At 40.0% G+C, this 17897-nt stretch overlaps 1 protein-coding gene across 2 annotated transcripts in view; it reads left to right on the top strand.

Annotated features, from left to right (window-relative positions):
* Nucleotides 1-17897, top strand: part of LOC139454168 (short transient receptor potential channel 7-like) — a 77065-nt gene that overhangs the window by 5529 nt on the left and 53639 nt on the right. The window contains exons 1-2 of one of the 2 annotated variants that reach the window (XM_071235712.1): nucleotides 11797-11831; nucleotides 16931-17029. In XM_071235712.1, coding sequence (XP_071091813.1) covers nucleotides 11829-11831; nucleotides 16931-17029 — 102 coding nt within the window. In that variant the 5' untranslated portion in view covers nucleotides 11797-11828. Of the gene's footprint in view, nucleotides 1-11796; nucleotides 11832-16930; nucleotides 17030-17897 lie in introns of those variants that run through there. The other variant, XM_071235711.1, reaches the window with a different exon arrangement.

The following is a 17897-nucleotide window of genomic DNA, read 5'->3' as shown; positions in this document are numbered from 1 at the left end:
CGAAATCTCTTAAAACAGGTTCGACTCTGTCGTAAACATGCCTTCGGTCGTGAATAGATTAACTAAGATTCGTTTACCTACGACCCCTTTACGATGATCTCAATGCTAAGACGACTCACGTCAACTTGATATAACATAGCTGTCATGTTACTGACTATAGTACTTTCGTCCCTTTACTTGGCTAGATGGCTAGATTTAGAAGCCATATAGTACTTTATACCCGATCATCAGTGATGTAAACAGTTTCATTATTGAAAATACAAATAAGCATGAAGACATCGATACCTCTGAAGTAGCACCTTATCTGGAACCAGAATATCACATCTCCACATATAAATGCACCGTCCCCCCCCACCCCCACCCCCACACCCCACCCCCACCCTGCATTAAAGTAATTAGTGAAACACGAGAAGGGCATCTTGATGGCCCAGGTGCATAGGCGTCAGTTAATGTTCCTTCTTAAAGTTAATCGTAATTGAGTCTTTCAAATCTTTGAATTCAACTATCATGGGGGATGTGTGGAACGAACGTGAATGGTAACCCATCCTCCCCTGCTGTAATACACCTCTCCGACTAGATGTGATAACTCCCAAACACATGTGGCATGTAACTGGGTTTTAATACGTTTATGGTCAGAGGTAGGGCAGTTCTTCATCATGCGATGGAAGATATCACGCGAAGTTGCGTGCACGTGAAGAGACACAGACGACGCTCACACTGTGCCTCGTCCAGCACTAGCTGGTTACTTCCCGGGAACCAAGACAACTATCACATGACAAACCATGTACATGGATGAAACATATGACAAATACATGTACTGTCCTGTGTTGAAGTATGGTTGGGTGTAGTGAATGATGAAGTGCAGAATATATGGGATTTTCATTTTTCGAAATCAGGATAAAGATAGTGGAAGAAATTGAAATTGAGGTATATCAATATTTCTTTGGCTTACATCGGTATTCATACAGCGCTCAACCACGTCTCTGATTCGTATCGTTGTCTACAGATCTGTGTGTGGGAGTTATTAAATAAGCAGACTGTAAAGTTATTATTGTTAATTTCAATATGTTTGTTTTGCCTTTATGGAGACTATACACCACCATGTGTACAATTGCTAGGCGTATTTACAAAGTGTGCAGTGATGTTTCCAAATCCATACACAGAAAGTCAATTCTGCTATATGTTGTTACATTCATACATACACACACACAAACACACATACATAGTTACATAGATGTGTAATGTCACATCCCAGAAAGTAGTAGGTTGTATACATAGTTACATACATGTGTAATGTCACATCCCAGAAAGAAGTAGGTTGTATACATAGTTACATAGATGTGTAATGTCACATCCCAGGGTGTAGTAGGTTGTATACATAGTTACATAGATGTGTAATGTCACATCCCAGGGTGTAGTAGGTTGTATACATAGTTACATACATGTGTAATGTCACATCCCAGAAAGTAGTAGGTTGTATACATAGTTACATAGATGTGTAATGTCACATCCCAGGGTGTAGTAGGTTGTATACATAGTTACATAGATGTGTAATGTCACATCCCAGGGTGTAGTAGGTTGTATACATAGTTACATAGATGTGTAATGTCACATCCCAGAAAGTAGTAGGTTGTATACATAGTTACATAGATGTGTAATGTCACATCCCAGAAAGTAGTAGGTTGTATACATGGTTACATACATGTGTAATGTCACATCCCAGAAAGTAGTAGGTTGTATACATAGTTACATACATGTGTAATGTCACATCCCAGGGTGTAGTAGGTTGTATACATAGTTACATAGATGTGTAATGTCACATCCCAGAAAGTAGTAGGTTGTATACATAGTTACATACATGTGTAATGTCACATCCCAGGGTGTAGTAGGTTGTATACATAGTTACATAGATGTGTAATGTCACATCCCAGGGTGTAGTAGGTTGTATACATAGTTACATACATGTGTAATGTCACATCCCAGAAAGTAGTAGGTTGTATACATAGTTACATAGATGCGTAATGTCACATCCCAGGGTGTAGTAGGTTGTATACATAGTTACATAGATGTGTAATGTCACATCCCAGTAAGTAGTAGGTTGTATACATAGTTACATAGATGTGTAATGTCACATCCCAGGGTGTAGTAGGTTGTATACATAGTTACATACATGTGTAATGTCACATCCCAGAAAGTAGTAGGTTGTATACATGGTTACATACATGTGTAATGTCACATCCCAGAAAGTAGTAGGTTGTATACATAGTTACATAGATGTGTAATGTCACATCCCAGGGTGTAGTAGGTTGTATACATAGTTACATACATGTGTAATGTCACATCCCAGGGTGTAGTAGGTTGTATACATAGTTACATACATGTGTAATGTCACATCCCAGAAAGTAGTAGGTTGTATACATAGTTACATAGATGTGTAATGTCACATCGAAGGGTGTAGTAGGTTGTATACATAGTTACATAGATGTGTAATGTCACATCCCAGGGTGTAGTAGGTTGTATACATAGTTACATACATGTGTAATGTCACATCCCAGAAAGTAGTAGGTTGTATACATAGTTACATAGATGTGTAATGTCACATCCCAGAAAGTAGTAGGTTGTATACATGGTTACATACATGTGTAATGTCACATCCCAGAAAGAAGTAGGTTGTATACATAGTTACATACATGTGTAATGTCACATCCCAGAAAGTAGTAGGTTGTATACATAGTTACATAGATGTGTAATGTCACATCCCAGAAAGTAGTAGGTTGTATACATAGTTACATAGATGTGCAATGTCACATCCCAGAAAGTAGTAGGTTGTATACATGGTTACATACATGTGTAATGTCACATCCCAGAAAGAAGTAGGTTGTATACATAGTTACATACATGTGTAATGTCACATCCCAGAAAGTAGTAGGTTGTATACATAGTTACATAGATGTGTAATGTCACATCCCAGAAAGAAGTAGGTTGTATACATAGTTACATACATGTGTAATGTCACATCCCAGAAAGAAGTAGGTTGTATACATAGTTACATAGATGTGCAATGTCACATCCCAGAGTGTAGTAGGTTGTATACATGGTTACATAGATGTGTAATGTCACATCCCAGGGTGTAGTAGGTTGTATACATAGTTACATAGATGTGTAATGTCACATCCCAGGGTGTAGTAGGTTGTATACATAGTTACATACATGTGTAATGTCACATCCCAGGGTGTAGTAGGTTGTATACATAGTTACATACATGTGTAATGTCACATCCCAGGGTGTAGTAGGTTGTATACATAGTTACATAGATGTGTAATGTCACATCCCAGAAAGTAGTAGGTTGTATACATAGTTACATACATGTGTAATGTCACATCCCAGGGTGTAGTAGGTTGTATACATAGTTACATAGATGTGTAATGTCACATCCCAGAAAGTAGTAGGTTGTATACATAGTTACATAGATGTGTAATGTCACATCCCAGGGTGTAGTAGGTTGTATACATAGTTACATACATGTGTAATGTCACATCCCAGGGTGTAGTAGGTTGTATACATAGTTACATAGATGTGTAATGTCACATCCCAGAAAGAAGTAGGTTGTATACATGGTTACATAGATGTGTAATGTCACATCCCAGGGTGTAGTAGGTTGTATACATAGTTACATAGATGTGTAATGTCACATCCCAGAAAGAAGTAGGTTGTATACATAGTTACATAGATGTGTAATGTCACATCCCAGGGTGTAGTAGGTTGTATACATAGTTACATAGATGTGTAATGTCACATCCCAGGGTGTAGTAGGTTGTATACATAGTTACATACATGTGTAATGTCACATCCCAGAAAGTAGTAGGTTGTATACATAGTTACATACATGTGTAATGTCACATCCCAGGGTGTAGTAGGTTGTATACATAGTTACATAGATGTGTAATGTCACATCCCAGGGTGTAGTAGGTTGTATACATAGTTACATAGATGTGTAATGTCACATCCCAGGGTGTAGTAGGTTGTATACATAGTTACATAGATGTGTAATGTCACATCCCAGAAAGTAGTAGGTTGTATACATAGTTACATAGATGTGTAATGTCACATCCCAAGGTGTAGTAGGTTGTATACATAGTTACATAGATGTGTAATGTCACATCCCAGAAAGTAGTAGGTTGTATACATAGTTACATACATGTGTAATGTCACATCCCAGGGTGTAGTAGGTTGTATACATAGTTACATAGATGTGTAATGTCACATCCCAGAAAGTAGTAGGTTGTATACATAGTTACATAGATGTGTAATGTCACATCCCAGGGTGTAGTAGGTTGTATACATAGTTACATAGATGTGTAATGTCACATCCCAGGGTGTAGTAGGTTGTATACATAGTTACATAGATGTGTAATGTCACATCCCAGAAAGTAGTAGGTTGTATACATAGTTACATAGATGTGTAATGTCACATCCCAGGGTGTAGTAGGTTGTATACATAGTTACATACATGTGTAATGTGACATCCCAGAAAGAAGTAGGTTGTATACATAGTTACATAGATGTGTAATGTCACATCCCAGGGTGTAGTAGGTTGTATACATAGTTACATACATGTGTAATGTCACATCCCAGAAAGTAGTAGGTTGTATACATAGTTACATACATGTGTAATGTCACATCCCAGAAAGTAGTAGGTTGTATACATAGTTACATACATGTGTAATGTCACATCCCAGGGTGTAGTAGGTTGTATACATGGTTACATAAATGTGTAATGTCACATCCCAGGGTGTAGTAGGTTGTATACATAGTTACATAAATGTGTAATGTCACATCCCAGAAAGTAGAAAGTTGTGTGCATATTTAAATAAATGTGTAATGTCACATCCCAGAAACTAGTAGGTTGTGTGCATAGTTAAATAAATGTGTAATGTCACATCCCAGGGTGTAGTAGGTTGTATACGTAGTTACATGAATGTGTAATGTCACATCCCAGAAACTAGTAGATTGTATACATAGTTATACAACCGTATTCTTGCCTACATTGCACAGAAAGACAACGAGTTGAAGTAGGTTACTAACACGATCAGCATATCGGATCCCTTAAAGAGGCATTTCCAACTAGCATCAGGTCAATATTTACATCACAAGTATCTTTCACAACTAACAATAGTGAGTGCACTTCAAAGCCTATACCAGTATATTCTTGCCATTTCAAATAGTTTTCATCATAAATACAGCCAAATGAAGGATCAACAACATTTCTTATGTAAATATATATCGCCAACGCCAGAGAATAATGAACAGATTCCATTGTGCGTAGAAAGGCAAAATAACTGTGAAAATTATATGAATGAAACAATGTCATAGGTATTTCAATCTAAGTAAAACTGACCGTCAATACTTCAAAATCAGTGCATCCATGTTATAGGTGATACAAAATGATCAGTTTACATGTATGTATACGCCGCTTGTATCAGCACCCCTGCAGATTTGGCGGAATAGGACCCGATTATATGGGGTGACGATACATCGCTCTTACCACTTGGCTAATATGCCACCACTTATAACAGAAGAAGAACAGATATTGACTTCATATTACAGTAAATACATAACAACATACTGACTCAACATACTACCACATCATAACCAGTTATACCAAGGAACCCCGAGTATGTTCGTATGTTCGGGTGGCTTTACAATCTGTTGCGTTTTCGTATATGTAAAATATATGCTTCATATGCTAAGGACATTGGGTTATTTGGTCAATCCGAAAGGGCAAAACATTACAAATGATGTAATTTGACTCTTGACCTACTGCCCCTCAAACCCCCCCCCCCCCCCCCCCCCCCCAATAACATTTTGATTTAAACATTCTGAGCAAGAAAATAAATGTGCGGACCTGGCAACAATTGCATTGGAACCGTAACACTGGCCTAACCGAACCTATACACTGTTAAAGATACTCCGTCCTTAACTTATCTCAACTCACCTTGACCCTCAGTGCTGGGAAAGCAGTTTGCGTCATCCGCCGTGCATGTCGAGGCAAATTATATAGATTTTAAGTAAGTCGGATAGACGACCATATTTCACATTGTTACTGCCACAGTAGCCAGACTGTTAGATGAAGAAGCCTCGTTATCGATCAAAGGCGTATCACTAAGTTATTAATTGCTTACGAATATGTCGTATCGATCTGCGAGTCGGTTTTGGGTGGGAACATGTTTCTCGGTATGGGTGTAGCTGTCTTTGCTCGAGAATCATTTTATCTTCGTTGTCTCTGGAGGACTTCGGCGGGCACTTGTTGAACGTTCGTGGCTGTAAGAAGGCAGTTGTGCGCAAACGACGCCATTTTCTGATAAAGGGGGATAACTCTGCTTCACGTAGAGATACACAGCAGTTCATCAAAATGGATGCGATCGGAGCTCAAGTAGTGACTATTATGAGAACGAAACAACGTGGTTTTGGGGTAAATATTCTTTTTCGTTCACGTTTTTAATCTCATACCATTTTGATACCTCAAGAGTTTAAAGTTTTGTGTTGGAGCCGTTATTTAATTGTTTCAATTTAACCTTTTGTGTTGCACAGAAATAATGATCTAATATTAGTGATATTATATACATGTATATGTCGGCATGTCGGGCTATATGTTGAAAATAATAGTGGTGTAGTGAAAATCAAAAGTAATACTTCCACAACACTGAAACATATAAATTTTCACTGGTCCATTGACTAGAGCTGATGTCAACATTCGCATAGCAGTCATTCCATGGTAGAATTTACATAAAGCCTTGTCTTTTACATTTGACCTTATTGGCGGTTTTTATATTTTCTATTTTTTTCTAAAATAACCAAACAGGGAGGTTTGAATCCGACATACCATTCAATTGAAGAATAACTACTTTAGTTCGTTAGGCGAAAAGAGGTGTGCCCCTTTAATACTCGAGTACAAACAATATGTCCGCCACTGAGAAACGCTTTCGACGTACATCTTTCCAAGAGTGTGATTTGCTGAAAGACATACTGCCTAAATAAACAGATATTTATGTGAGGTATTGTATTAGCCCTGAACTATTTGCTTGCAGTTTGGTATTCACTAAAGAACATTGCTGGCATAGCTTACGGGTATCTGATCTCACCAACACTATTGCCCTATTCTACAATGTATCACGACTTAACTGTTGTCGTACATGACTAGATAGAGCCTGGACAAAGCTGTTGCCTAATCAGTGAAGTTTCAGATGCAATGAAGGAATAGAATTAATGGTATGAATATAACGTCGTGAAGTCTAATATAAAAATACGATCATCAAACTTCACTATATATTCATGAAGTAGAATCATTAAAAGGACTAGGTATTGCAAAATCTAGCAATATTATATTTCTGAAAATAACTTACCTCTTTAATCAAACTATTCAGAAAAATATTAATCACAAGTATTTTGACCACTGTGATGTATAGGTAAATAAAAGTGACAAAACCCTTTCCATATTCATAAGAACAAAAAACTCTCACAAAAACATTCGATTGCACGATTTCGACTACATCATAAACAACATTGTCGTCATTATTATCTATGACGACTGTGTGATTTATATTTTACTTCAGTAGCAGCAGTTGGAACAACAGACAACGACACGATTGAGGAAAGAGCCATTGCTATAGTTCATGTATTGGAAGCTGTTTGGTTTAAGGAATGCAGTCGCTGATTCTTATGAGGTCGATATAGGCGGGGTCAACAGACTGGTAGTCTCCTACTGCCCAAGCATGGATACATGTTCATGTACATACGATTGTACGCTCTAGCTATGGTCCGTGGAATGGCACGGTCTATAGGTATGCTACAACGTGAGTGAGTGAGTGAGTATAGCTTTACTCCGCTTTTAGCAATGTTATAGCAATATCACGGCGGGGGACACCAGAAATGGGTTTCATACATTGTACCCATGTCGGGAATCGAACCCGCGTCTTCGGCGTGACGAGCGAACGCTTTAACCACTGGGTTACCCGACCGCCCGTCTCATAATCTATTATACGAATCAGTGGCCGTGGAGTGATTAATTTCATATTCATTTAATAATATGCATTGTCAACGTTATCATTACTGGTGTAATTAGTCTTGTTTGTTCGTGAGATCAAGGTTACATGTACATGTACCGTAGCACTGCAACACGCTGGATTAACCACATGTTTACTTATAAATGTGGTTGGGTTTGTGCAGAGAATCTCCACATTTTTGACAGTATACTGTTGTATAATAGTGGTGTTTACTAAGTCACCTTCAATGGAACGCTGTCCATGACTGTACTTGTTCACTGACTGGTGTTAGGACAATATGGCGCTAACGCTGTTACCGCTTGTTCGGCAAGACGTGGAAAGTATTCACAAATGTTCACAATCACATCAATGACATTTATCAAAGATCACTTGGCAACATTATCGATTGCAATTCTCTTTTATCGTATAAAGTAATGTTCCTATCCAATTAAGTATATAAGTACTGTCGTGTTATTTGTGTATTCATTACATCAAGTTTCCGTCAGTGTACACCCACCGGTTACCTGTCCCGGATACACCCCGCTGTCTTATCATTACTTACAGATAAATGCCTGACATTGTACATGTGGAGAAAATATGCCAGACCATTTACAAAGGATCTTTTAATGGGGTAAAAACCAATAGCGTATTCATTCCAAGGGTGTTTCGCCTTCATTTGATAGCGTCTTTTGTTTAGTAAGTATTGTCGAACATTCAGTTCAAGGAAAGAGCTGGACAATATAGATAAAATTTTCAGACGAGCGATTCGTAAATGTGATGTCAATATATTTCAAAATATGAAAGGAAAAATTGGTAACTCCCACCAAAAGGGCGTTAATTCTTGTCCATTCTTTAATTCATTTAAATAAATACACACATATGTATGGTAATGTTATTGTGGGTGCGACTATGATGCCAACAACTGATATATGATACAGTACTGAATGTCATCACACTTCATTCAAACATTATCATTAGACAAAAGCAGCAATGTATTACACCTGAATAACGTACAGCATCAGCGTTGATAGAATACGAAAAAGATATTAGTCCGAACAAAGTAGAAGCGAAAATATCAAGGCCAACGTATAGCAGATTACCAGTTGGATACCAAGTGTTTGCAAAACAGGACGGCTATATTCCTATTACATAGAAGAATAAACACGATTCGTCTCAAAATAGCCTAGCCATCACTCCCTTGTGAAACTCAACTGTTTGTTATTTAGTCCATGGATAGAACGTGCGACCAATCCAAAATAACTGCTACAGGCGTTTTCAGATCGCCATTAAAGTATCGTGTGAGAGGAAAGGTTTTTGGTATTTTCAAAGTACCAAGGGCAGGGTAATGCTTGAAAACATTGCATAAAAAAAGATATATATTTCGCGTGCAGACATCATTCTCGCTGCTTATATTCTCATATAAAGTGGTTATGTCTCTCATACACAACCATTTACATTATTAAATGTAAACTTTAGATCATTATCATGGCGACGGAAATCTAACAGTCGGCAATGCACGTATTTGTGAAACGGTGTTGTATAGATATCCTATATACTGAGTGCGTGAATTGGTTAACGCCGCTTTGAAAATTATTTCAGTTTTATCATATCCAAACGTGCATGTAAATGTGTTCCGATGGCGATGATCGTTTCACATGCAGCCAACCATTGGTTTTCTGACACATTCGATTGTTTACAGGCCTAGTATATATAGCCTGAATAGTGCTGACTGCGGTGTTAAACAAAATTCACTCTCTCGCCGATGTTATTGACCTACGAAGTAAACCTGCTGTAGACGAATTGCAGGTCAAACATAATTAAGGGTAGACAGTAGACCAATTCCTTCTGTCGACATGTTTACTTGAACAGCAAGTTTGGCGTTGAAGACAAATGTCAAGTTACATGACATAATGGACAGCAGGACAATTATTTCGTGTACATCTTCATACCATTGACGATCTACCATCAAGCTTGTTGTATATCACTCCACATAAGCCTCCTTTAATCTTCAGGTGTCCCCAACCTTCCCGACTCCTGTGCACAATAAGTGATCGGTATCCAGAAGCAAACACTATGTTTACTCAGTGTATCATGTGCATGCCTTAAATGGACCAAAAATAAATAAATCAGATTATATATGGCGTTTTACTTAGATCTATTACTTACTTGTTATGGGTTGACTAATTGTTCTGGGGCGGTGGGGTAGCCTAGTGGTTAAAGCGTCGGGTTCGATTCCCAACATGAGTACAATGCGTGAAGCCCATTTCCGGTGTCCCCCGACGTGATATTGCTGGAATATTGCTATAAGCTGCGTAAAGCCCATTCTCACTCATTCACTCACTAATTGTTCTATTTGTGGGCTCTCAATGGAGAATACGCTTAACTAAAGTGTTGACGTCCTTCCCCCAGGTCGAGTCTAGTTGGCGGATGGTGGGGTATCCTGGTGTTAAAGCATTCGCGTCCTATAGCCATGTCCTGTCTAGCTGTTGGGTAGACTAGTGTTTAAATCGTTGACGTCCTAGCCCCAGGCTTTGTCTAGTTGACGGGCGTTGAGGTAGACTAGTGTTAAAACATTGACGTCCTACTGCCAGGTCCAGTCCAGTTGACGGCCGGTGGGGTAGCCCAGTGGTTAAAGCGTTGAAGTCCTAACCCCAGGCTTTGTCTAGTTGACGGGCGTTGAGGTAGACTAGTGTTAAAACATTGACGTCCTACTGCCAGGTCCAGTCCAGTTGACGGCCGGTGGGGTAGCCCAGTGGTTAAAGCGTTGACGTCCTAGACCCAGGTCGAATGTCGATAATGAATGGTGGTATAGATTCGTGTTTGAAGCGTTGAAATCCTACCCCAAGGTTCAGTCTAGTTGACTGGTAGTGGGGTAGCTCAGTGGTTAAAGTGTTGGTTTCCTATCCACAGGTCGAGTCTAGTTGATTCATCACGCCCAAAACCCGGGGCCGATGTTTTGCATTGGTAAAAGATGTAAAGCAAATCAGATCTACTTATCCCTCTTACGGGACTTTCGTTTCAGTGAGTCAAAACTAATGACAAATTAATAGTTCACTGGTACTATGAACGTACAATTCTAGGAACGTGTTAAATGTTCTGTGGTGAAATAATGAATTTGCAAAAACTACTTAAATGTTTATTATCTTATGAATGCTTGGGAAATAAGAGGTTAGGTGAAATTGCACTTGTGTAGCGACGTACATGCACGTGTGTGTGTGGCTGCTCCGGACTGATGCCGATTTATAGTGCTATCTCACTGAGATACCATGCCGTAGTTTAACATGAATACACTCAGAAACAGTATGCTGACACCGAATGGATCAGTCCTTATTTTAGCCCATTTAATGCAGAGCGCCAGACAGGGTAACAGCAAGTACCATTTTTTACCTTTTTTTAGTTTGACACGGCCGGGCATCGAACCCCGGGCCTTCCGCTCTCAGGGCGGACGCTCTACCATTAGACCAGGGAGGCGGTCTTGGGAAATAAGAACACGATTTCCTTATGAAGCACCTTATGACCCTACAGAGAGCTGTTGGATATGGAACTATGATATATGTGTGACATGCGTTGTACTGTGTCATGTAATCTAACACATTTATGTATTTGTTTCCTGTACATTCAGAAGGCTATTAGATGTAATGTGTTTGTATAGCACAAGTATTGTATTCCATGTGAGCTATGTAAGGTTACTCTGTTCCATATGAACAGCCGCGTCTTGTACGTGGTGTACTATACAGGGAGTGATACACAATGAAACACGCTGTGAAGTTCTGCAGGCTCCTGAATATGGTAAGTCGATAAGTCAAACATCTCTAAAAGATTACAATTAAATATTTCCTCATTTGAAAGAAAACTCCAAAGTGCTTGCTTTCCAGGTTCGTAAACCAGGGAAATATTAAACTCCATGCAGAATGACAACAGGGATAGAACGAAGTGTGCAATGAGTGTGCAATAGCAAATTGTGGTATTAGGTTCGAAAGGATTTTTCATTTCTTCCTAAGTTGAAGACATAAATATTCATCACTGTCAGTGAGTTCTTAAATATGAGTTTCTGATAAACAATTATTTGGTAAAAGGATGTCATGTGTCCGGTACACTCTTAAAAAAAGAACGCACAGATAGATTTTTTGTGTGTAAATTTATTGTACCTAATAACGTTGATATATTTATATTTAATATCATAGATACAAATAGGTAATTTTGAAGCTCGATAGTAACATGTTGTCGTTGTCATTGTCATGTCACATAAGACCACAAGGTTGCGCTGAACTCTGTATCTCGTGTGACCGACCCGGGCAGCAATCACGGCTCTGCATCACCTCGGCACTGACAAGATGAGTGTACGAATTCTGGCCTGCGGAATTCTGCGCCATTTTGCTTGTAAAGCATTGGCCAGTCGTGGGGGTGTCTGCGGCATGTTCTGACGTTGATCACATGACGTACACGTCAATTGAGTTCATCCCAGAGGTGTTCGATTGTGTTGAGATCTGGAGATCTCGACGGCCAAGGCAGGGCGTTGATGTTGGCATTATGAAGGTAGTCTACCGTGACACGAGCTGTGTGCGGTGGAGCGTTGTCCTGTTGAATCAGCTCCCTCTGGCGGTCAATGATTGGAAGAAGGTGAGCTTGAAGAATTTGATACATGTAGCGATTTGCTGTCAAATTTCCCTGAACCATAACCAAGTCAGATCTCGTGGTGTAGGATATGGCCCCCAACACCGTCGCTGTTGATGGATCTGTTGCAAAACAGGGACGATAACTGGTCTCCTGGGTCGGATTCCAGCCTCGTGAAGATGGTTCCTGACAGTCTGGTCCGATATCTTCCTCGAACCAGGGATGCGTCCTGCAGTTTTCGTAGCTGTGGCATTGCGATGACGTAGGTGGAACATTCGAATGAAGCGATCATGTGCAGGGGTGGTTACTCTTGGTCGGCCGGTTCTCAGACGGTCTGCAGTGGAATAGAACTGTGTGTACCGGCCAAAAAGGCGTCAAATGGTGCTGTGGTGGACGTTGAAGTGGCGTGCAACAGAAGACTGCGATTCCCCTCTTTGGATACGACCTATGGCGATGTTTCGATCGGCAGCGCTGAATCTCGGCATTTTCGAACTTGAATAATGTTGTCAATTGAATGACAAATTATTGGCTTATACTTTCCTTTTTATAGCCACTACCACGAGTTACAAATGCCATAACTTACACGTGCATTTTACTTTACTGTTTTCTTCAATGACATTTTTTTAACAAGTGTGAAAGCAATGCCGTTTAAGACACTGCAAATCGACAATGGTTTGAACGCACCGTTTGTCGACTATCAGGCCACCAACATTTTCAAATAACATATACTGCGACAGCATCAAAGGCCGACACGAGCCAGCGCGCATGTATTGTTTTAGCGGAAGTACTCTACTCAGCGCTAATAAGCGGTGCTCTTTGGTGTGTGACTAGATTAATGTAAGGTTGGATTAAGGTGAGGATTCTTCTGTAAAACTGACAGAGGACATTTTCTTTAGATATATATCCACTAATGCTTGAGAGGAGGGGGTGTCGCGTTCATATCGAGTCGTATGTTTGGCTAGGGGCCAGCGTGGCATTCTTTTGGAGACGCATTAATTTTTCGATTTGCAGTATCCAATTTATATACCGAATTTGTGTGTAGTCAGGTTCAACGAGCTACATACTAGCTGTGTGTTTCTATTTTTTTGAAGAGTGTTTATTTAGCATCTTATGGTGATTCATAAAGGTATAAACACATGCTCATGATATATTCGGAATCGTACAATGACTGAAGGAAAGGGTTTTGTCACTTATATCTAAGAATTCAAATTTAAAGAATTATCTCCGAACTCATAAAGTTGCATTTTTTTGTCTTAATTATTTCATCATTATAATCATAGCTTTTCTGTGTTCGAATTTTTATTTTATTCATAATATTACGTAATTCCTTCTTGACTCGAATTATACATTATAATACGAATTATAGATTCAACGCGACAAAATAATGAATCACAATTATTTATGCATCAACAAATGACTCTCAATTTTTAGTCCTATGTCGGGGACAGGGGGATGATGTATCGTGGTCGGAGGCAGGGAGATGATGTACCGTGGTCGGGGACAGGGAGAGGATGTACTTTGGTCCGAGACAGGGAGAGGATGTACCGTGGTCGGGGACAGGGAGATGATGTACCGTGGTCTGGGACAGGGAGATGATGTACCGTGGTCGGGGACAGGGAGATGATGTACCGTGGTCGGGGACAGGGAGAGGATGTACTTTGGTCCGAGACAGGGAGAGGATGTACCGTGGTCGGGGACAGGGAGATGATGTACCGTGGTCTGGGACAGGGAGATGATGTACCGTGGTCGGGGACAGGGAGATGATGTACCGTGGTCGGGGACAGGGAGATGATGTACCGTGGTCGGGGACAGGGAGATGATGTACCGTGGTCGGGGACAGGGAGATGATGTACCGTGGTCGGGGACAGGGAGATGATGTACCGAGATTGTGGACCAGTAGATGATGTACCGAGATTGTGGACCAGTAGATGATGTACCGAGGTCGTGGACCAGTGGATGATGTACCGACATTGTGGACCAGTAGATGATGTACCGAGGTCGTGGACCAGTAGATGAGAACCGACATTGTGGACCAGTAGATGATGTACCGAGATTGTGGACCAGTAGATGATGTACCGAGATTGTGGACCAGTAGATGATGTACCGAGGTCGTGGACCAGTAGATGATGTACCGACATTGTGGACCAGTAGATGATGTACCGAGGTCGTGGACCAGTAGATGAGAACCGACATTGTGGTCCAGTAGATGATGTACCGACATTGTGGACCAGTAGATGATGTACCGAGGTCGTGGACCAGTAGATGATTTCTGTAGAAGGGGTCAGGGACGTATGTTGATCTGTTGTGACAACTTCACTTCCGCGTCAATCAGGGTACAGTTTAAAAATACGCTCACAGACATGGAAAATAGATTTAAGTATTTTGATTTATGTTACTGAAACAAAAGGTGTCACAGAGACCAAACAGTCTGAATTGGTGCGAATACCGTGTGTTATTCCATATGATATGTATTGATAACGTCTTTGCGAATTTAGTCAAAGCAGGGACTGCTGGTAATTTGTCCTGTATCAAACAGATTACACCTTTTACTGTTGTTATAAAGTTAAGAGTGAGTCAGTTTGTTTTACATTGCTTTTGCAATTAATAGTTCAGCAATATTCATCGGAAATGGATTTCACGCATTACCCCTATGCATGGAATCGAATTCGTGTTTTCGCCTTAAACACACGATATGCAGTAAAACGTCGTCACGTGTTTTCTCCCCAAAACTGTTTTCTTCTCTGAAGTTTTTTTCAGAGATGTGTTATATTTTCTCTTTCATTTTCACAGTAAGAGCACATTGCTAGATAATGATATACATGTCGCTTTTTAAAAAAGGCTATAAGTCGCTACAATTCTGTAGGTACAGGCGTCATGATGGAAGTGACACAACGTGAGTCACTGGTCTTGTAATGATGATCTGTGAACCTTCATGATCAATTTCCAGTTGATAATGACTTCGATATTACAATGAGATAAAATCTAGTGTCCGTGAAACGTGTAAAAAATAAAATAGATATATGGCATTATTTGTTTGATTGACGGAAGAAATCAACCAACTAAAGTTGTAAATCAAATACCTAATTTTGAAGTGTAGCATCTCGACAGGGCTGTCAACCATTGACTTCAATCTTCACCATGACCCTGATTAATAAATAACAGGAGTAACGTTAACAAGATATTTGTAGTGATGTGAGCTTGTTAATCGACCATTGTTGATACAACCTTGAGCCCACATATTTTTAGTGTGATCAGCTGAGAGTTATGCATATCATATGCACGTCTACATCAGATGAGACGTGACGGTGAGGTTGAAAATTGTAGACCTTCCGAGGGAAGTGTTGAAGTCAACAGGTAACGGACAAAACGTTACGGACGAGCAGGTAACGTGACGCTGTTGTCTTCGTTATTCCATACCATGTTGTTCTTGTAATGACTTTTCGTGAACGTAATTAGTGGCTCGGCCTTTATGAAAAAGCAACTGATTTATTCCGTTCAGTGTTAAGTGAGTCAACGCGATCGAAATCAATATGTGCCGTGTTACTTCCATGCTAGATCTGAGTTCAGGGTATTGCAAACATCTTCCCTACCGTGGTCTAATGAGACAATCATACAGATGAAGTAATTGCAGCTTCTCAACAGTCACACGCCCAATAACGAACCGTTTGAATACAAAATACCGATAGAGTATCCCTGTCAGTTGATGAAAGTGATTTGATGCTTTACTTGTTTTGATGAGCACCTTAACAATGCCATCAGGTCTGGTAATGAAAGCCATTACTCATTGAACCTCGTGGATTCATTGCCGTTGCATCAGTGTGCCCATGACACCGGGCGGTGCTGTTGACCATCTCCTTCAGGATATGATTAATGACCAGGCTATGCATTGTTGTCCACGCATGGCTAGAGGCCATTAAAGTCCACGAGTTGCCGCCTGTTCCAGTTGTGTAGCTTATTGCGACAGGGTTAAGCATCTGTGGACAACTTAATGCAGAGGATGATATGACACGAATGGACATATTTAACAAAATGTGACAGAGCACGCCATATCACGACGAACCATCCACCCTGCTTTCAGAGACAGGCAACAGAACATAGATCAGTGCCTTTCCGGAGAACATATTTGTTTTTATAGAATTCAGTTGAATAGGTGTTTGATTGGATATCTTTGCTGAATAGGTGCTTAAATATTGTGTCAAGATTCATTTATTTTCAAAATGAATCGAAAAAACCCGCCCGTAACAAATATGATAGGAGTTATTTCTCGTATTAAGGTGGACATGCCTTTGAGTGGCCGAGGAAAATGGCGCCGTCGAGGAGGCTCGTATCGTCACAGTTTCATCTCCAACGCCTCTCAGGAATCAGCAAAAACGGTGAGTATCATTTTTTGTAAACGTTTCTAGCGTTTTGATACATTCATTGCTATAAATGTCCAGGGGTTTTGCTTTCAATTCAAAGTATAACTATCATTAATTACAGTACTCATTACAACGCATTTGAAATGTGGTTATTCCGATGTTTTGCTATGCAACTTTACATTACTATATTTATGTGCCACACTGTTATTATATTTCCTAATTCTACTATCGTTTTTACAGTCACTTTTTTAGTCGTACATGTTTTCAATATTATTCTACATTATAAGATTGAATATTGTTAGGTCATAACATGTCATATCATCTTAAAGCTTACTGCCGTTATTATCATAGTTAACATTGTGTTTGCTCAAAGACTTATTACATACCGAGCCCTCATCCAGTTACTCTGCAAATTACGTTATATGTTTTTTAAGACGACGCAGGCCGCCTCCGTGATCCAGTAGATAGAACGTCTTCACGGAGTACGGAAAGTCGGTGGTTTGATCCCCTGGTCGCGTCATATATAACTACTTTAAAAGGTGGTTCTTGTTACCCTGCTTAGCGCTTGGCGTTAGGAAGATAATACGCAAACAGTCAACATACTGTGAGGTATCCAGAGGTACAAGCAGCCACACATGTGTATGCACGTCGCTAAGAGAATACAATAATCTTGAACCCGACGTTAAACCTATTTTCCTTGCCGCGAATATCTGCGAGATTGCTAAAGTGGCCCTTATTCCAGTTTCACCTCATCTCACAACAGAATTCAAAATACAATCCATGTTTATGTACCTTGTGGTGATTCCACTTGATCACCAGTTCTCATGCTTGTCGTAACAGGCGGTTAACATGCGCGTCGGTTGCGCGTTAAATTGGTTATTGG

Source organism: Haliotis cracherodii, unplaced genomic scaffold (assembly GCF_022045235.1).
Source record: "Haliotis cracherodii isolate W230 unplaced genomic scaffold, xgHalCrac1.p SCAF_10, whole genome shotgun sequence".
Lineage (NCBI taxonomy): Eukaryota > Metazoa > Mollusca > Gastropoda > Lepetellida > Haliotidae > Haliotis > Haliotis cracherodii.
The sequence above is the reverse complement of the archived record's forward strand: the minus strand, read 5'-3'. Positions and strand labels throughout refer to the sequence as shown.